The 21,455-nt window shown below is 40.4% G+C and overlaps 1 protein-coding gene across 3 annotated transcripts in view; it reads left to right on the top strand.

Annotated features, from left to right (window-relative positions):
- UTRN (utrophin) overlaps positions 1–21,455 on the top strand; it is a 583,736-nt gene that overhangs the window by 270,646 nt on the left and 291,635 nt on the right. For all 3 annotated transcript variants that reach the window (XM_038766673.1, XM_038766663.1, XM_038766681.1), the window contains 2 exons: positions 1,514–1,668; positions 11,210–11,399. In XM_038766673.1, the coding sequence (XP_038622601.1) occupies positions 1,514–1,668; positions 11,210–11,399 (345 nt within the window). The remainder of the gene's footprint in view (positions 1–1,513; positions 1,669–11,209; positions 11,400–21,455) is intronic.

Below are 21,455 nucleotides of genomic sequence, written 5' to 3'. Positions count from 1 at the left end.
CAGAACTGCCATGGCTTAGTCTGTTTTAATTAGACTGACTGATTTGCGAACTAGAGGTTTTATTTTCACCAAACCTTTCCTTAGCCTAGACATTTATTTCTCATTTCATTGCTTTCCCATCCATTCTTTAATCAATATCTAGACTATTTGCCAAATAGTTTTTAAAATGTGCTATTCTAAACTCAAAGCTATATGGGTCCATCATTAGAGTTACTTACTAATGCAGGATTACTCCCTTCTTAAGTGCCACACTCCTCCAGGTAATAACCACACTGCTGATTAAAATATTCATCGGGAAGTAGATCATGACCTCCAAGTCTCTAATGTACTTTTTAATGCCTAGCCTTCCCCATTCTGTATTTACGATGCTTAGTTCTTCCATCCCTGAGTGTGCCACCTTTGCAGCTGTTCATACTGGATTTCGCTCCATTGGTGAAGAATTATTATTTCACTGTATCTACTTTGTCCATCTGAATTTCATTCCTGCCTTTAAAATACAAAAGCTAACTTTATAAAGCATGAGACCTCAGTGACTTAATTATCATAATCTATTTCATAGCATCATCGTGTATTGTTGAACTGAATAAGTAATATTGTCGAGTTTTACTAAAGTATATAATTAAAGACCCTAGATATGGAGCACTCATTGCCAACCATGATTATTTTGGGATCTGTCAGAGTGGAGTAAATTTAATCACTATAAACCTCTGAAGGTCACTCTGTTCACGACAAAGCTGGCAAAGGCTACTGATCTTTCCAGTGAATCAGACTCCCTCTGTGCTATTTGAATTCCTAGAGAAACTGTCTACGGTGGTTACCACAATGATTTCTCCCATAAAACTAGATCAAATTAAGTTTTGGGGTGTAAATTCTAAGGTGACCAGAAATTTTGGGTCTCATATAAACTTTAGTTCTGGATGATTTTTCTGGCGATAAATTACATGATATCCTAATGCCTAGGTATTGTGAAAATTGGGTAAATAGTTTAGTTCAAGACAACTATTAGTTCCTCTTTTATTCTGATGCTGTAGAGTAAAAGACCTTTATATCATGCAGTGAGTGTTTTTAATAGTCATTCAAAGTAGGTTTTTATAACATGTATCTTATTCATTTGTTTATATTCTCAAGTTTTTCAAGATTCCCTCCCCTCCTCACATTCTCCCTACCCTTTGCCCTCTTCCCTCTTATTCCTTCTCTTTCCTCCTCTTCATACTTCCTTTTTCTGCCCAACCAAATTAGGATCTTTATTGTTTCCCTGTTAATCTCTATTTTCCTCTTATTGTTTAGGATTTTGAAGAGCAAGACTGGGATTCAGATTGTATGATTGGAAATGTTTACATTAGAAAAGATTGAAGTACCAAGTACCAGGCATTTAGTGAATTAAACAAGCATTCCCGAGTATAATAAACCAATTTCGAATGTTCTGGGTTTGATTTTATTTTGTCTGGTAAAGCCTCAGAACACCGTGTCCCTGTTTTTGTTGAAGTTATTTGTTTTTTCTCTTACACCTAAGGTGTTAGCTCAAGACTTGCATAGAGGAGAGATCACCATAGCGGCATTCAATGACCTCTCAAAGAAACTACTTCGAGACTACAGTGGTGATGACACTCGGAAAGTGAAGGAAGTGACAGACCAGTTGAATACATCTTGGATTAACCTGAATCAAAGGTGATTATAAGGCTCTTGCTTTACCCCTAATTTAGGAGTGCCCCTTTTCGGAGTTGTTATAAGTGACCAGAAAAAAAATAAAAGGTGACTAAAGTCATGCCTGTGATCTGGTAGCTTGTCTCCATTGTTTACTATTACAGTATATTAGATAATTACAATGGAATGCTCTTGAGCTATCTCTTGCCAACTTCCATTCATTTTGTACAGTGGCATTTCCCCTGATTATTCTGAAGGTCTCATATTGATTCTTCCTTCAGACCATTTGTTTTTCTTTTGTCCCACTGCATCACCTAGAGCTGGTCTTCCACTCCTCTGGGTTCAATATCTTAGAATGTTTGCACTATCTCATTTTCTACCCAAGCCTAGCATTTTCAGTTCTATCTGTCCTCATAATTAGTTTCTCTGAGCACTTCATTATTACTAAGGATCGGCCCTGGGATGAGTTCTATTACATACATTTATTGGCGACCTGGATAAAATTTGTAGATGGCACTAAAATGAGTCGAATGTCTGACCCTTTGAAAGACAGGAATGGAATTCAGATAGACAAAGTCGATGTACCGAAATAATGATTCTTCATCAGCAGAGTGAAATCCAGTATGAACACAGTACATTTAGGGGTGGAAGAATTATGCCTTTTAAATACAGAATGGGGAGGGTTAGGCATTAAAATGCACATCAGAGGCTTGGAGGTCACAGTCTAACTTCACTGTGAATATTTTAATCAGCAATGTGGTTATTAGCTGGAGGAGTGTGGCATGTAAGGAAGGAGTAAGCCTTAGGTAGTAAGTAACTGAATTGACAGGCATTTTGAGTTTAGAAATGCACATTTTAAAAAGGATGTAGCACACTGAATCTGGAGATTGATTAAAGAATGGATGGGATAGCAATCCTCTGAGAAAGGCATTTAGCTTGGGAAAGATAAGGCTGTGGACTAACTTAATAATCAATCAATCAATGATGTTTATCAAGCACTTTGTGCAGAGCACTGAACTAGGTAGATTGGAGAATTCAGTACAAAGTGTTGGTAGATATGTTTCCCACCACAAGGATTTTATAGTCTATAATCTTAAATTGATTTAACCAAGTAAAGGTGTTGTTTAAGGATGGTGAGTAGGTATATTTTTGATTCAACAGAGGACAAAATTTGAGAGAACAGGCTTACAGCGAAGTAGGTTCAATTTTGTTTAGGCTTAAGGAGAAAGTCCTTGATTGCCAGGGTAAGAAAACACTAAAATAGGATACCAAAGGTGATGTGGGGGTCTCAATCAATATAAATAATGGTATTTATAGAGTGCTTATTATGTTCATGTACCAAGTGCATGGTAGAGTGCAGTGCAACAGAGTTGGTAGACATGTTCTGTGCCCACAAGGAGCAGAGAGTCTAGAGGGGAAAACAATCATTAAAATGAAATATGGATATGCACCCAAGTGCTCTGTGGCTAAGCTCTAGACTGTGAACTGGTCTCCAGACTGTGAGCTCATTGTGGGCAGGAATGTGTTGTATTCTCCCAAGTGCTTACTACAGTGCATTGCACACAGTAAGCACTCAATAAATACAATTGAATGAATGAGTGAGGGTGAGGTGAATATCAAGTTCTTTAAAGGGTAGAAATCCAAGTGCAAGGGCATCACAGAAGGGATAGGGAGTATGGAAAATGATGGCTTAATTGGAGGAGACCTCTTGGAGGATATGTGATTTTAATAGGGCTTTGAAGGTGGGGCGAGTGCTGGTCTTCAGAAGTGGAGACCTCTTATTATGAAAGCCTATAATCATGCACCTGCCCAGGTGATCTTGAGTTTTCTCCCAGTTCTTGATTCTCTGACTTGTATTTTAAGAGTGGTAAGATGTTTTCTATGCTAATTTTTTAACTTGAATATTATTAGGATTGGAAGAGTTGTAAGTACTTCTGAGCTCCTACTTAAGATTGCATATTGAACTTTGATAGCCTTCAAAAAAATCCCAAACTTCAATTTTCTGCAGTGTGCCTGATTCTGTAAATGAAATTCTTACCTCCCATACCAGAGCATAGCTTTGGTAGTTGTTTTTAGTGGAAGTAAGTCAGGCAATATTAGAATGCTTTACAGTTTTTCAGTTCTGTCCTCCAAAATGAAATTCACCTAACAATTTAGTAGTTATCCAGCGTAGAAGCATTTTGCAATTTGAAGTTTGTGGCATTGCTTTTTCAGCAGGCAAGCCCCAAGCTGCTTTCTTAGAGTCTCAGAGAGGAACATTGCTGATCTGTCTCTAAGAAGCTACATGTAGGGCCTGCTCTCTTTGGGAGGCATAATACTAAAGATAATAATAATAATCATGGTATTTGATAAATGCTTACTATGTGTCAAACACTGTTCTAAGCTACGGGGTGGATAAAACTAATCAGATTGGACACAGTCCTAGCCCCACATGTGGCTGTTAGTCTTAAACCACATTTTACAGATGAGGGAACTGAGGCACGGAGAAGTTAAGTGACTCTCCCAAGGTCACAGAGCAGACAGGATTAGATTAGGCAGGATTAGAACCCAGGTCCTTCTGATTCACAGGTCCATGCTCTATCCACTAGTCCACGCTGCTTAAAGTCCATTTGAACACGAGGAAAGATTACAGAAACAAGAATATAGTCTTCATTGCCTTTGATTTGCCAGGGTGATTGGTATAATCAGGAATCCATTCTTTCAGAAAAAAAAGAAAAGAGCATGGCTTCTGAACAGTTGACAGGAACAAAGTCATTAAACATACTTTTCTAGATGTCATTAACAGTTTTGTGATGCAGGCAGATGATTTTGGTTCTTGGTAAAAAATGCAAATCTATGATAGCCCACAGAAATAATTGGTATACATAGAGAAAACAATTAAAAATAGGTTAAAGCCATTGAAGATCTTTCACTTGTGGGGATGGAGACAACCACAGCTTTCAGATTTCTTGGTAATTGCGTAGAAGTCTACAGCACTAATTTTTCAGTCCTTTAAAATCATTTTAAGAAAAAAAAGTGACTTTCTAGGACATCTTGCTTGCTTAAGATAGAATTACTCTGTCTGTCATCTTCAGAGTAGCAGCAGATGGACTTAGATTTGCCAAGGGCAGTTTACTAATGATGGCTTTCCTTTATTTCAGTAGGAAGGAGAAGTTGGTAGAGAACCTTGATGTGGATAACTGATTCAGTAGTGTCGATGTGAATTGGAAATTAGGACAGTATGAACTTATTAAGCAAGTGGCATTTATGTATTAGCAAGCACCTCTTAGCCATCGTAGCATTCTCTTCCCCTAACCACTCTCTAGTGTAAATCGATTTGCTGTTAACTATGATTTTATGAACTATTTATTGGGTGGGACTTAGAAGGCACTGAACTGGGTTCAGAAAGAATGATCACCGTTGCTCGGTAGAGTTTTCCCATTGGTTCTGAATTTTCTGTTTCTAAAATAGTTCCTAACATTCACAGAGTAAAAGAAATAAGTGAAATAGGAAATGTGAAATGCAATTGTGGAATTGCAGAATATTGTTCGGTGGCAATAGTTCTGATTCTTCTTCAGTTCTCTGTTTCTCAGAGAAGTGGCGTAGTTGATAGGCCACGGGCCTGGGACTCAGAAGGTCATGGGTTCTAATCCCAATTCCATTTGTCTGCTGTGTGACCTTGGGCAAGTCACTTAACTTCTCATCTGTAAAATGGAGATGAAGAACGTGAGCCCCGTGTGGGACATGGACTGTGTCCGACTGGATTTGTGTGTACCCCAGTGCTTTGCACGGTGCCTGGTACACAGTAAGTGCTTAACAAATACCACAATTATTATAAGCACTTACCAACTTCTTCCTAGTCCCAGGCACCTGTGCCCATAGAGCATAAAAAATGAGAAGAGTTTTGAGAAAAATCATAGTAGCTTTCTTGGCATCGATGACTTTTTTCTGAATTCTCTAGATGAATCTACAGTTAATCTACTAAACCCTCATTTCCCCTATTTTTTCTCCCTTCTGATTTGCCATTGCACATCAATTTGTATCCTTTATTCACCCTCAGCTCCACAGCACTTAGATACATATCCATTATATTTTTAAAGTTTGTCTCCCCCACTAGACTGTAAGCTCCTTGTGGGCAGGAAAAATATATATCATCTGTGTTGTGTTGTACTCGCCTAAGTGCTTAGTCCTGTGCTCTGCACACAATAAGCACTTGATAAAGCATTGATTACATTTAGTTTTTCTTCAGTATTTTTCTTAACACATCATTTAGTTCTGCCAATCTCTTTAAAAGTGATGGGTAGGGGATATTTTGTAACAGAATTGCATCCTCTGGCTTGACGTCATCAAGCCTGAGGCTTTGAGCTCTTAAAATGAATGCAGTAGCCACTGTCATTCCTCAATTTATGGAATTAGGTGAAAAATACAGGTGACCTTATCCTGGTAGCCTGTGCAGCTGTGCTGTGGAGTGCAGATCTGAGTCAATTGTTTTGTTAATAATAATAATAATAATAATAATGGCATTTGTTAAGCGCTTACTATGTGCAAAGCACTGTTCTAAGCGCTGGGGGGATACAAAGTGATCAGGTTGTCCCATTTGGGGCTCACAGTCTTAATCCCCATTTTACAGATGTGGTAACTGAGGCTCAGAGAAGTTAAGTGACTTGCCCAGTGTCACACAGCAGACACGTGGAGGAGCCAGATTCAAACCTATGACCCCTGACTCCAAAGTCCGTGCTTTTTCCACTGAGCCATGCTGTGAGGTTTCCCTCTGTCTCTGTAAAGTCATCTTTGTTTTTAGCCTAGGTCTCTGTTTAACACTCCTCTTTTACTCTGAACTTTACCTCCTTCATAGCTGAGAAGGAAATCCTTACAAAGGCGAGAGATATAAAAAAAAATTACACTTCTTCTTCTTCCATTTCTTTTATTGCCCCTAGGTTGTTTTTTTTTTTCCTTTTGAAGGTTAATTCCTTCTATTGTGGTTCCTTTTACTTGTTAAGCAATGACTGCGGGCCTTCACTAAAAATGCTGTTTCTTCCCTTTTGAAAGCGTCCAGGTAGTTTTGCAACACACTCAGTTATGCTCAACATTTGCAGAGTTAGGGTCAGTTATATTATTTATATTTTCAAAGTCACTCAAGCCTTCAGAGGAAATCAAACAGTCAGATCAGTTGAGACAAGCTGCTGCTTGAAATATACATGATACTTATCTCTAAACCATGCCTGAATATATTTTTTCACTGCACATTTTTTTTTAAAAGACTGTCATATGGAGATACAAACTACAAAGATGAGAATATCTTAAGGTTTTTTCTGTTTTTTACATATTCCCAATTTGTACTTTTTCCTCAGTTTTAGAGGAAAATGAAGTTTAGTGTGTATTATAGTCTTTACATATGAACCCATCTCCATTCAATATTATTTATTTAGTACCTTTGTATGTGCAGAGCAGTATTCTAATTAAGTTCTTGGGAGAGTAAAATGGAGCGAATAGGCATGATCCTTCCCTACAAGTTGTTTACAAATCTATTGGGGTGAAGACAGGCATTTAAATAAGCATGGTCCTGGGCAGGAGGATACTACTTATTTCATGGGCCCAGTGGAAACTGCTAATATTGCTGTATTAAAAGCTTATTATGTGTCAAAGTGCTGCAGTAGATAGAATCAAATCAGAGGTAGTCCCTGTACCATGTGGTGCTCACCATACAAAAGCAGGTATCTTAATCAATCAATCGTATTTATTGAGTGCTTACTGGGTGCAGAGCACTGTACTAAGTGCTTGGGAAGTACAAGTTGGCAACATATAGAAACAGTCCCTACCCAACAGTGGGCTAACAGTCTAAAATGGGGAGACAGACAACAAAACCAAACATACTAACAAAATAAAATAAATAGAATAGATATGTACAAGTAAAATAAATAAATAAATAGAGTAATAAATATGTACAAACACATATATACAGGTCCTGTGGGGAAGGGAAGGAGGTAAGATGGGGGGATGGAGAGGGGGACGAGGGGGAGAGGAAGGAAGGGGCTCAGTCTGGGAAGGCCTCCTGGAGGAGGTGAGCTCTCAGTAGGGCCTTGAAGGGAGGAAGAGAGCTAGCTTGGCGGATGGGCAGAGGGAGGGCATTCCAGGCCCGGGGGATGACGTGGGCCGGGGGTCGATGGCGGGACAGGTGAGAACGAGGCAGGGTGAGGAGATTAGTGGCAGAGGAGCGGAGGGTGCAGGGTGGGCTGTAGAAGGAGAGAAGGGAGGTGAGGTACGAGGGGGCGAGGTGATGGAGAGCCTTGAAGTCCAGGGTGAGGAGTTTCTGCCTGATGCGCAGATTGATTGGTAGCCACTGGAGACTTTTGAGGAGGGGAGCAACATGCCCAGAGCGTTTCTTGACAAAGACAATCCGGGCAGCAGCATGAAGTATGGATTGAAGTCGGGAGAGACATGAGGATGGGAGATCAGAGAGAAGGCTGATACAGTAGTCCAGACGGGATAGCATGAGAGCTTGAACGAGCAGGGTAGCAGTTTGGATGGAGAGGAAAGGGTGGATCTTGGCAATGTTGCGGAGCTGAGACCGGCAGGTTTTGGTGACGGCTTGGATGTGAGGGGTGAATGAGAGAGAGGAGTCGAGGATGACACCAAGGTTGCGGGCTTGTGAGATGGGAAGGATGGTAGTTCCATCAACAGAGATGGGAAAGTCAGGGAGAGGGCAGGGTTTGAGAGGGAAGACAAGGAGTTCCGTCCAGGTTATAGAGAGAATTTGTTACTTGTTACACAGTGGGCCATTGACAGTACTGGGATTAGAACCCAGGTATCTTGACTTCCAGCCTATGGTCTTTCCACTAGGCAACACTAGTTAATATTTTTTGGGGGCAAAGTAATATTTGCCATGAGGATGAAGCAATGATATTGGTTGCAGCTGCATATTTGCAGATTATCTTTTTCTTTTTTTTTGTTCTCTCAACATCCATACAGCTACTTCATCCTATCTGTAATTTATTTAAGAGTCTGTCTCCCCTGAGTCAGTCAACAATCAATAGCATTCACTGAGTGCCAGCTGAGTACAGAGCACTCTACTAAATGCTTGAGAAAGTACCAAGGATTTAGAAGACACAATCTCTGCCCTCAAGAACTTTACAGTCTAATAAGTCCGACAGACACTGAAATAAATTACAGATAGGCATGGAGAAGTAGAGCATGGGGCTGGGAGTCAGAAGGTCATGGTTTCTAATCCTGGCTCTGCCACTTGTCTGCTGTATGACCTTGGGCAAGTCACTTCAATACTCTGTACTCAAGTACTTCATCTGTAAAATGAGGATTGAGATTGTGAGCCCCACGTGAGACAGGGACTTGATTTGCTGTATCCACCCCAGTGCTTAGTGTGGTGCCTTTTATTTTTTGTAATGGTGCTTATTAAATGCTTACTATATACCAAGCACTGTACTAAACACTGGGGTTGATAGAAGCTAACAAGGTTGGACATAGTCCATCTTCCACATGGGACTCAGAGTCTTAATCCCCATATTACAGATTAGGTAACTGAGGCACAGAGAAGTTAAGTGACTTGCCCAAGGTCTCACAGCAGACAAGTGGCGGAGCTATGATTAGAACCCTGGTCCTCTGACTCCAAGACCTGTGCTTTTCCACTGGGACACTTCACTTCTCGCCACTGTCTCCACTATGGCTTCTCCACTGCTGCCAGAGCACACCTCTCTCACTGCCCCTGTTCCCTCCAGTGTTTCCAGGCTTTGTTAAGTCATTGTTGTTGAGGACACTTTCCTTCTTGACCACTGTTCTGAAAAGTCACTATTCCTTGTGAGTGGTGTTTTCTACCATGTGGCCATCTAGGATGACCAAGTTTGGGTGGGAAGGTGGTATGAAACCACTAGGGCTGCTGGATATTTGTGACACATCTTGGTTCTTGACTCTGAGGTTTCAAAAAAAATCATTTTTAAAATTCCAGCATGTGGAATATTTAGTTGTAAATTTGAATGGCTAAATAAACAGTGCCCACTTGAATTTCACACATTAAAGTTGGGGTATATCTATAATTCTGTTTATTTATATTGATGCTATTGATGCCTGTTTACTTGTTTTGATGCCTGTCTCCCCCCTCCTAGACTGTGAACCTGTTGTGGGCAGGGATTGTCTCTGTTGCTGAATTGTACTTTTCAAGCACTCAATAAATATGATTGAATCAGCCTTCTCTCTGATCTCCCATCCTCGTGTCTCTCCCACTTCAATCCATACTTCACATGCTGCTGCCCAGATTGTCTTTGTCCAGAAACGCTCTGGGCATATTACTCCCCTCCTCAAAAATCTGCAGTGGCTACCAATCAATCTGCGCATCAGGCAGAAACTCCTCACCCTGGGCTTCAAGGCTGTCGGTCACCTTGCCCCCTCCTACCTCACCTCCCTTCTCTCCTTCTCCAGCCCAGCCCGCACCCTCTGCTCCTCTGCTGCTAATCTCCTCACCATACCTCGTTCTCGCCTGTCCCACCATCGACCCCCGGCCCACATCATCCCCCGGGCCTGGAATGCCCTCCCTCTGCCCATCCGCCAAGCTAGCGCTCTTCCTCCCTTCAAGGCCCTGCTGAGAGCTCACCTCCTCCAGGAGGCCTTCCCAGACTGAGCCCCTTCCTTCCTCTCCCCCTCGTCCCCCTCTCCGTCCCCCCATCTTACCTCCTTCCCTTCCCCACAGCACCTGTATATATGTATATATGTTTGTACATATTTATTACTCTATTTATTTATCTATTTATTTTACTTGTACATATCTATTCTATTTATTTTATTTTGTTAGTATGTTTGGTTTCGTTCTCTGTCGCCCCCTTTTAGACTGTGAGCCCACTGTTGGGTAGGGACTGTCTCTATATGTTGCCAAATTGTACTTCCCAAGCGCTTAGTACAGTGCTCTACACACAGTAAGCGCTCAATAAATGCGATTGATGATGATGATGATGATGAATGAATGAATGAATAAGGCATTCAGAAGTTTCCGTGCTCTAAAGTCTTAAATTGTCCATATAAAAGTACCCAATAGTAGAGTCCCAGCAGTGTGTTTTCCAGAAGTGCAAAATAATGAGAAATTCAGGTTGAAAGAATAGATCTGGACTGAATATAGATTTTATGTGTTGTGCATGTTCAAAGCAGGATTTCAATTTTTTATGGCATTTGTTAAGCACTTATGTGTCAATCACCTTGAATTGGGGATACAGAATATATAGTTATTTGACATACTAAAAAAAAAGCAATCCCATTTATTGTCAAAACATTTAAAAACTCATATGGGTTAAAATGTATTTGTTTCAGAATTTCCTTGAAAGTTTCTGTGTAGTGATGACATTTCTGTCAAGAATTGGCAATGGCAAAAATGGTTGTTAAAGTAGAAGGCATTTCCCGATGGTTATTGTTTTACTCATTTGAAATCCTTCAATACAGTCCTTCAGTCCTTCAATTCAATACATTCTTGAGTTCCTGATGAGTCAGGTCTTCCTTGAAACCACAACAGAAATTGTTTTGGAGTTAGCCGAATACATCTGTTTTGCAATTTGTTTTGCAACAATTTAAGAGATCACTTTGTTGATTTCAGTATCAGTGATCGACAGAGCACTCTAGAGGCTGAGCTGAGGACGGTGCAGGCCTCACTCAAGGATCTGGAAAGCTTCCTTAAGTGGATTCAAGAAGCAGAAACCACAGTTAACGTGCTCTCAGATGCCTCTCAACGAGAGAATGCTCTTCAAGATGATGTTTTAATGAGGGAGTTTAAAAAGCAGATGAAGGTAAGTTCATGGAAGATCATTTCTGCTATGGCATGTTTTACCATTGTGCAACCTACCCTAGTACTGGAGGATATGGGAGCAGAAACTCAGGAAAGGCATATGGCTGTTAGCGATATTCACAGCCTTTGCAATTCACTTGAGATAGAAATGTAATGGGGAGACTCAAAAATCACTTGAGATAGAAATGTAATGGGGAGACTTAAAAATCCCCATCAGACAGGAAATCAGTACATTAACCCTGCAAGAAAACTAGTCAAGTGCTAGGGAAAAGTTTTAGTCCATTCTAGTTTTCTATAGTTTTCATATACAGTGCTTTCACAGCTTCAGTCTGCTTTCACAGGTTCATTCTTCCTGAAATTTTCAGACAGTTTGCCTCATCCAAATTAATATCGTCATTATCAGTTATTAGTATTAGTATCTATCAGTAGCTAATTCTTAGTATCTGTATTAATATCAGTTAATATCAGCTCACCTCCTCCAAGAGGCCTTCCCAGACTGAGCCCCCTTTTTCCTCTCCTCCTCCCCATCCCCCGAGCCCTACCTCCTTCCCCTCCCCACAGCATCTGTATATATGTTTGTACAGATTTATTACTCTATTTTACTTGTACATATTTACTATTCTATTTATTTTGTTAATGTTGTGCATTTAGCTTTAATTCTATTTCTTCTGATGACTTGACACCTGTCCACATGTTTTGTTTTGTTGTCTGTCTCCCCCTTCTAGACTGTGAGCCTGTTGTTCGGTAGGGACCGTTTCTATATGTTGCCAACTTGTACTTCCCAAGCACTTAGTACAGTGCTCTGCACACAGTAAGCGCTCAGTAAATATGACTGAATGAATAATATCAGTTATACATTGGTCTTAACCAAGCCTTTCCTTCTTCACCTTCTCCCTCATAAATCTCATCATCAGAGGTATCATCTTGGAACTCAAAAGGATGGGTATATAAATGTATGAAGTGCAAAATATACCATAGTTTAACATGTAGTCAGATATATATTTTAAAAATATTGGATTATCTTTAAACATGATAATGCTTTGAATTTTTTTGTGGCTTTCACATCAGTTATCAAACACTATAGTAATAATAATATTGATAATTATGATATTTAGGCCCTTACTATGTGCAAAGCACTGAACTAAGAGCTGGAGTAGATTCAAGATAATCAAGTCCCACCTGGGTCTCATTGTCTAAGTAGGAGGGAGAATAAGTATTGAGTCTTCACTTTGCAGATGAGAGAACTGAAGGACAGAGGTTAAGTGACTTGCCCAAGGTCACACATCAGGTACGTGGTGGAGCTAGAATTAGAACTCAGGTCCCACCTGGGTCTCATTGTCTAAGTAGGAGGGAGAATAAGTATTGAGTCTTCACTTTGCAGATGAGAGAACTGAAGGACAGAGGTTAAGTGACTTGCCCAAGGTCACACATCAGGTACGTGGTGGAGCTAGAATTAGAACTCAGGTCCTCTGACTCTCAGGCCTGTGCTCTTTCCACTAGGCCATGCTGAGAGTTTAATGCCTAAGGGACACAGCAGTGGTCGAGGTGAAATTAAAATGCAAGTCTTCTGATTTCCAGATCCATGTTGTTTCTATTAAACCACAATTCCTGTAGACAACGTCCGACCCAAGATGTTTATTTTTCCTCCCTTCTAGCCCTCTCCATCACCTCCCCCCGAAAAAAAATCCCACAATAAAATCCACTCTTTCTCTATCCCAAACTTTCCAATGCAAGATTAAAAGCCATTTGCTGGTAAAGGCGCTCACTGAGTGATTTTTGACCTCAAAATTCACCTTCCCAGGCCCCCAGGTAAAATTTCATCTGAATTCATGAGTGGCTTTGAATCCTTTGAGACTCTCCAGTGGTTCAGATTTGGCCTGGAGTAAGTTCAAAGGGACTTGAAGCTACTGAAGCTGCAGAAGTGGGCACAGAAGTGGGGGAGAGAGAGACAGAAACAGAGAGACAGACAGAGAAAAATAGAGAGAGACAGATACAGAGAGAAACAGAGACAGGGAAAAAAACAGGGAGACAGAGAAAAACAGAGGCAGAAAAAACAAAATCAGAGAGCAATAAACGGACGAGAAATGGAAAACAGAGACAGAGCAAAAACCAGAGAGACAGAAAGAGAACAAAAAGCAGAGAAAAAAATCAGAGAGAAACAGAGAGAGCGCATCTAGGTGTGATTGTCTTGCAGAGGTTCTATTTTGTTATGTTCCCCAGCTATTTCTACTTGGGCTTCCCTTGCCAAAGAACTCTGTGAGACACTGGAACTGTACAAGGTGGCACGGAGGGAAGAGAGAAACAGAGAGACAGACAGACAGACAGAGAAAAATAGAGACGAACTGGTTCTTTGGGCTGGTAAGTGTAGGCTTCCTGAAAATAAGTCCTCTGGGCCCCCCTTATCCCTCTTAGACCTCCAGAGTGATTCTAGAGCTAGATAGGATTGGCTGAAGTTTCCCTGGAGTATTTAGGTCCAGTTGTATCTCTTATCACAGCTGCTGTCCTTTTGGAGTGGTCTCCATCGGGTCAAGCTGCAGACCGAGCCTTGGGTTGGGATCTGGGCTGCTGCTGAAGGAATTTCATGAGGCCCTTAATCCTTTGTGGGCCCCTTCCAGAGAGTTCCCATTCCTTCCATTCATGTCCTTCTCAAAGTCAAAATACTTAATTCTGAGCTTTACAAACATAGTAAACAAAGCACAATAAATTTTATTATCAATTAGTTAGGGAAGCAGCGTGGCTCAGTGGAAAGAGCCCGGGCTTTGGAGTCAGAGGTCATGGGTTCAAATCCCTGCTCCGCCACTTGTCAGCTGTGTGACCTTGGGCAAGTCACTTAACTTCTCTGTGCCTCAGTTACCTCACCTGTAAAACGGGGATTAAGACTGTGAGCCCCCCGTGGGACAACCTGATCACCTTGTAAACTCCCCAGCGCTTAGAACAGTGCTTTGCACATAGTAAGCGCTTAATAAATGCCATCATCATCAATTAGTTATGAATGGAAACTTTCACATTCTAGGAACATTAAAAATAATGAATCCTAGGATTTACGATTATCAGTTGGAAGGCTTTTGGAAAGAGCCCAGGCTTGGGAGTCAGAGGTCATGGGTTCAAATCCCGGCTCTGCCAATTGCCAGCTGTGTGACTTTGGGCAAGTCACTTCCCTTCTCTGTGCCTCAGTTACTTCATCTTTAAAATGGGGATTAAGACTGTGAGCCCCACTTGAAACAACATGAGCATCTTATATCCTCCCCAGTGCTTAGAACAGTGCTCTGCCATAAGTAAGCGCTTAACAAATGCCATTATTTATTATTATTATTGTTATTAATAATAAAAGAAGTAGGAATTTGAGTTGCTGGATTAAATATAAATGTAACAATTTAAAGAGACCAACAATTAGTGTACCAGAAGATCTGAAAATTATCGTGCAGTGATAATTGTTTATCATCATTCTCAGTACTTACTGAGCATTTACTATGTGCACAGCACTATACTAAGCACTTGGGAGAGAACTATATAACAGAGTTGGCAGGACACATCCCTGCCCACATGGAGCTTACACTCTAGAGGGATGTTCAGAACCATGAAAGCCACTAAAATAATTTAAAGTTCACTTTTTTCCTTCATCTATTTGATCAATGCTAGTCATTTGAATATCAGTTTTGAAGTTCGTTCATTTGTGTGTTCCTCTTATATGATAACTAGTTATTATTTTTAAACCTATTTTAAGCCTTTAAGGATTGTCTCCAGACTTCTAGTTTGTCTTAGGGTTCATTTTGAAGAAGGTTTTTTGCTTTGAGTGAACTGGTGTATTTTCTTGGTGGGTAGCTTTTTTTTTTTTTCTTTTAACATATTTCCAGTGAGTCATTCTGGATTTGTAGACAAAGAGATTTCATTTTGTTGAAGGGAGCAGAAACTTAAAGAGGAAATTCTGGAAACCTGTCTAAAAAAATAAATGAACAATAGTTGCTGGTAACCATTAACATTAGAATATTTTTTTATGCTCTTAAAAAAATATGTGTAAGTCAGTGCCTAGGGAACCAAATTAATGGCAAACATTAGTCACTGACTGAAATGCTCTCTATCATCTAACACCATGATACAGGGCTGGGGGAAAAAAACTGTGTGAGAATTGAATTTACCTTGTATTTGGATTGTGATTAATCTTGGTTGAAATTGTTGCAGAGGAATTGGGAAAAATAGAGGAGGGTGGGGATTGTTCAGTTTATTTCTGGAACAATGCTATGTTTTTATATATACCACACATTTTAAGGAATAGTCATCTTTCTGAGTTGCATTTCTATTTTGTGTGATATGTTTCATTGCCATGTTGGAATCTATCTTAGGTAGCTTATAACTCAAGCCATTCTCTTGGTGGTGGCAGAAGTATCTCCTAGTCCTCCTGAAATAGGTTTTTTTCTTTCTGCTTTAAGGTGAGTGGGGACGTACAGGGAGGAATAAAAATTAACAAGGGAAATCAAAAGCAAAAACAGAGACTTTGAAGACAGTAACCAACTTTCCCAACTAAAACTTGATTAAGCGGGCCTATTCAGAGCCAAGTCTCTGACTTTTTTTTTTTTACATTCATTCATTCAGTCGTATTTACTGAGCACTTACTGTGTGCAGAGCACTGTACTAAGCACTTGGGAAGTACAAGTTGGCAACATATAGAGACAGTCCCTACCCAACAGCGGGCTCACAGACTTTGTCAACCTTCTCTGTATGACAGTGGTGCATCCTGTGGCATATTAGTGCCAATGGTAATAATGTTTAGTAGTAATAGCGTTATGTTGACCCTTTTCATTCTGTGACTGTTATTTGTGTTCATTTGGGGAATGACATTACCTAAATATAAAAATCCTGAATTTGTCATTTTATTTGTGAAACTAGAATAGTAAATCTGCAATGTTAATATTGCTCACTTAAAAGGTTTCAATGCAATGTGGCAAAAAATGAATATCAACTATAATTTTTTCCATTTTAAAATCTATTTTCCTGAATTATTTGTCCCTTTCTCCTGTGTCTATGGAATTTTATTCCTCCTGTTTTACTTTGATCTCAAGTCACTCGAGTGAAGTTCTCTTCCTTTTGCATGAATCCCAGACTACTTCAGCTGAAAAATAGACTATTGACATTGCCCATATTCAATTACCATTCCCTTTTATTCTGTTTTTCTTATAGCCTCATGTTTTTTACTGAAACAGATTTTGGCTTACAGTAGTCAGAGCTCTAATTTTTCCCAATTTTGGTGGTGAAGTATCCAGATTTAAAAATCATTGCTTGTAAAAACAAGTAAAAATAACATTGAATAATCATGCTACCATATAATTCAACAAGCATATCAAACATTTCCTTAGCTTTTTGTCTGCCCAGTAAGTGAGGTTGAGCTAGAATGTTAAGATTTTGCCTGTTAAATGGTTTTACTCAATGTGCTTTTAGGTACAAATTCTTCCTGGCACAGGGAGGCAGCAGATCATTTAGAGATGATTTAATTAGAATCATTTAACTGCATTTTTCTAAGCCTCCATTGCACAATTAAGAGCTGGATATGCATCCAGGTGTTCCAAACTGATCATTGTAATTTGAGAAAGATTCAGGGCCTGTGAATAAAGCTGGAGAGAGCCCCAAGACCTATTACTAGAGAAGTTAAGTAAGAAAAGAAGACTGAATGGTCCAGTGGAAAGAATGTAGGACTGGGAGTCAGGAGACCTGAGCTCTGGTACCAACTCTGCATCTGGTCTGCTGTATGACTATGTGCAAGTCATTTAACATCTCTGTGCCCAGTGTCATTCCATGCAATCGTATTTATTGAGCAGTTACTGTGTGTAGTATGTATTATACTTGGGAGAGTACAATACAACAATAAACAGACCCAGTCCCTGCCCACAATGAGCTTACAGTCTAGAGTGGGGGAGACAGACATGTACAATACAAATAAATACAATTACAGACATGTACATGAGTGCTTTGGGACTGGTATGGGGGAAGAGGAAAGGGAACAAGTAAGGGTGACACAGAAGAGAGTGGGAGATGAGGAAAGGAGCAGCTTAGTTTGGGAAGGCTCTTGGAGGAGATATGCCTTCAGTAAGGTTTTCAAGGCAGGGAGAGTAATTGTCTGTTGGATATGAGGAGGGAGGGCATTCCAGGCCAGAGGCAGGACGTGGACTAAGCGGTGAGATCGAGAGGAGCAAAGTGTTTTCTCATCTGCATTTTCTCATCTGTAAAGTTGGGATACAGTCCACAGTCTCCTTCCTTCTTAGACTGTGAGTTGAGCTGTGTGGGTTAAGGATAGTGCCTAAGCTGGTTACCTTGTATCTACTCCAGCGCTTAGTGCATAATAAGTATTTAGCAAATAGCATCTTCATTATCATTATTAAAGGGCCTAATGGAAAAGTTTGAAGACCTAAGAATAATGATATGAAAAGGGGACTAGCGAGAGGGGTGAGGCTGGTTGAAGATGAAGAGTAATTTCTGAAAAGTAGAATGGATAGATTTTTATGCCTTATTTAGAATGCAAGTTACTCATGCACCAGGAAAGTGTCACTTCTTTGTTTTGAGCATATGCAATGTATTGCACTAGGTGGGTGCTGAAAAAGTACTAGTACTTCTATTGGAGTGTAATAATAATAATAATAATGGCGTTTAAGTGCTTACTATGTGCGAAGCACTGTTCTAAGCATTGGGGGGGGATACAGGGTGATCAGGTTGTCCCATGTAGGGCTCACAGTCTTAATCCCCATTTTACAGATGAGGTAACTGAGCCTCAGAGAAGTTAAGTGACTTGCCCAAGGTCACACAGCAGACATGTGGCGGAGCCAGGATTAGAACCCATGACCTTTGACTCCCAAGCCCGTGCTCTTTCCACTGAGCCACACTGCTTCTCAGTTGTAGGTAATCATGTGCTCTTGTGGTTCTTAGTATCAGAGAAGAATCCCACTAGACTGTAAGGTCATTGATGGCATAGATCCTGCCTATGAATTCTAATGCACTGTACTCTCCCAAGAGCTTAATACAGTGCTCTGCACATAGTCCGCACTGAAATACCAATGATTGATTTATCATCTTATATACAAACCACATCTTGAGAACGTCTCTTGATTCTTCAGTGGCAAACTATGAGTTTTTTAAAGTTAATTCTTTAATGAAATCAGAAAAGAATTGCACAAGTTAGTAGTATTTATTGAGTCTTACTTTGTGCAGAACACCCTACTAAGTGCTTTGGAGAGTACAGTACAGTTGGTCGACATGATTCCTGGCCCCAAGGAGCTTACAGTTTAGCAGGGGAGACAGATAATTAAAAGAAATTACAGATGGGGAAGCTGCAGAGTATAAAGCTCTTTATATGTGTTGTTGGGGGTTGGATGTGTGCTTAGGGGGTGGGACTGAGTTCGTGGGAGAGGCAGTAGGGAGGGAAAATAGGATGTGAGGGATGAGAACTTAGTCAGGGAAGGCTTCCTGGAGGAGAGTTTATTTTAGTAGGACTATGAAACTGGTCTATTAGATGTGTAGGAGGGAGGGGGTTTCAGGTAGGTTGTGAGCGAGGGGTTGATGATTGAGAGCAAGGGACTCTGAGTAGGTAAGTGATTCAGCAGACAAGTTTCCAGTTAAGTGGGGCACTGTTAGGAAGAGACTTTATAGTAATTGTGGTATTTGTTAAGCACTTTCTGTGTGCCAAGCACCATACTAAGCCTTGGGGTAGATACAAGATAATCAGATCCCACCTTTGGTTCACAGTCTAAGTAGGAGGGAGAACAGGTGAGGGAACTGAGGCAAATTTGGCAGATGAGGAAACTGAGGCACAGAGAAGTTAAAGGACTTGTCCAAAGCCACACAGCAAGAACTTTGTGGAGCGGAGAATAGGGCCCATAGAAGCAGCATGGCCTAGTGGATAGAGCATCGACCTGAAAGTCAGAAGGACCTGAGTTTTAATCCTGGCTCTGCCCCTTGTCTGCTGTTTGAACTTGGGAAGTCACTTCACTTCTCTATGCCTCAGCTACTCATTTGTAAAATGGGAATTAAGACTGTCAACTCCGTGTGGGACTTCGACTATGTCCAACTCGACTATCTTGTATTTAGTACAGTGCATGCACACAGTAAGCGCTTAACAAATATTAAAAAACCCCCCAAACCCCAAAACAAAAAGCTCAGCTCCTCTGATACCCAGGCCTCTGCTCTTTCTGTTAAGCCGCACTGCAGACATATGAGTTTTATTTCAGTCTGCGGTCCCTGGTCAAGTAATTTAATTATTTTGAGCTAGCTTTCCCAATATTGAATCTCTTAATGTGGGGTAATCATAGGGAGTCATTAGTAGTTGAAATAGACTTGCACCTTTTTGAAGCTTTGTGCTACCAAAGGGAGTCTCGGCAACTTATGAACTCTGAATCATCCTGAACTCAAGTAAACATCTGCCCAAGTTTCAGAAAACCTTGGCAGGTCAATCGTATTAGACAAAGGTGAACTAGTAAACTGCTTACATGAAAAGAAAAATCATTCTTATCTAGGAGATTGTTGCTCTCAATGGGATTTGGGGGTCAAAATGAAATGGACCTTAATTATGACTACTTAGCACAGATTATCAATTTCTTTAGAACATTGTCACATTAGAGTACTCATCTCTGTGATTAGGCATTGTACTCTTAAGAATAAAACAGTTTGGCAGCAAGTAAATTTTGGTCTGTAAAGGTGCTAGCTAGGGAATCATCATAGTCTTCAATGTACATTAGCCAATTACTGTCTCTAATTCTGTTTTCTATTTAGACAAGTTTATGAAAAATACCCTAATTAGTGCCAGTTTCACTTCGTGTGAACACATTTGCCTTTGAGAGACAGGGGTAAATGTGCTTGAAGAGAAATCCTGAGCAAATAAATCTATCCCTGCATTTTTTCCTTTTGTTTTGGGTAATAATACAGCTTTCAGTCCTGTCGGAATGTGATATATTAGCCCTCCACATACGAGCGGAGATCATTAGAGCAGGTATCCCTCTGCTCTTCTCTCAAGATTTATAACCGAGTCTATTATTTCACTCACTCCACACAGCTCTGCCAGAGCTGCATTTAGTCAGAGAGCGAGAACATCCTTCTCCAGAGTGAGCAAGTGAATGCCGTTCTGTCTCTTAATAGAAAGCCAGCTACAGGGGACAGACTGTTGTGATATGGAGAAGCCGTCTTCCCAAGGGACTTCTGCTTTGTTTCCGTGGATTTAATGTTTCAATTAATATCCTCCTCTGTTCTGAGTTCAGCAGCAAACAGGATTCAGCCACTCAACAACTTGCTTCTTTCTCTACCCATGCTGAGCTGAGCCAATGCTGGCTGAGGGACTCTGCCGCGGGTTTGCTGGAGATACTCATGTATGTAGGTTTTTAAATTAAGATGAACTTGGGGGTATTTCCGCCTTCTTTGCCTTTGGAACCTGCAGCCTGCACCCCTGAGATGTATTCTTGGAAACGAGCATGCTCAGAGAACTGGCAAATGGATGTCCAGTGACTAGTAGGAAACGTTTATTGCCCTTCATTTATAATGCAAATTCTGAGGTGTCTTCAGAAGTGTGGCAAACTTAAAATGATGGCTGTGGTGAGAACGTCTCTGCAGAAAGTTGTGGTTTTGTTGCATCGTTTGCAGAGGATGGCAGTTTCTTCTCCACGTTACCAGAAGCTATGTAAGGTAATTGAGAGATTGAAAATAAATATCTAAACCTGGTTGTTTTTCAGTCTTTTGAAATTTACATCTGAGCTAGAGGACGAGGAAGGATGGCTTTTCCTAAGTGATAGGTTTTACAAGCAAAATGCTGGATAAACTGACTGAGCTTGGGCACACGAATTTTAAAGGAATGATTAGTAAAGACTCGAATAGCATTGCTGTACTGCATATTTGTGTATTTTGCAACTGACAAAAGACTCTTGTTTCTAAGAGCCATACAAGAAATCAAGGAAACTCTTAAGAATAAGTATGCTTTTTCTTGAAATATACCAATTTTTATATTGCCAAACAACATTCTTATATTGCCAGCTATTGTTTATGAAAAAAACCTAAATTTCAAATATTTTGAAGAGATATCTGAACTAAG

The sequence above is a fragment of the Tachyglossus aculeatus genome, chromosome 2, assembly GCF_015852505.1.
Source record: "Tachyglossus aculeatus isolate mTacAcu1 chromosome 2, mTacAcu1.pri, whole genome shotgun sequence".
Taxonomy (NCBI): Eukaryota; Metazoa; Chordata; class Mammalia; order Monotremata; family Tachyglossidae; genus Tachyglossus; species Tachyglossus aculeatus.
The sequence above is the reverse complement of the archived record's forward strand: the minus strand, read 5'-3'. Positions and strand labels throughout refer to the sequence as shown.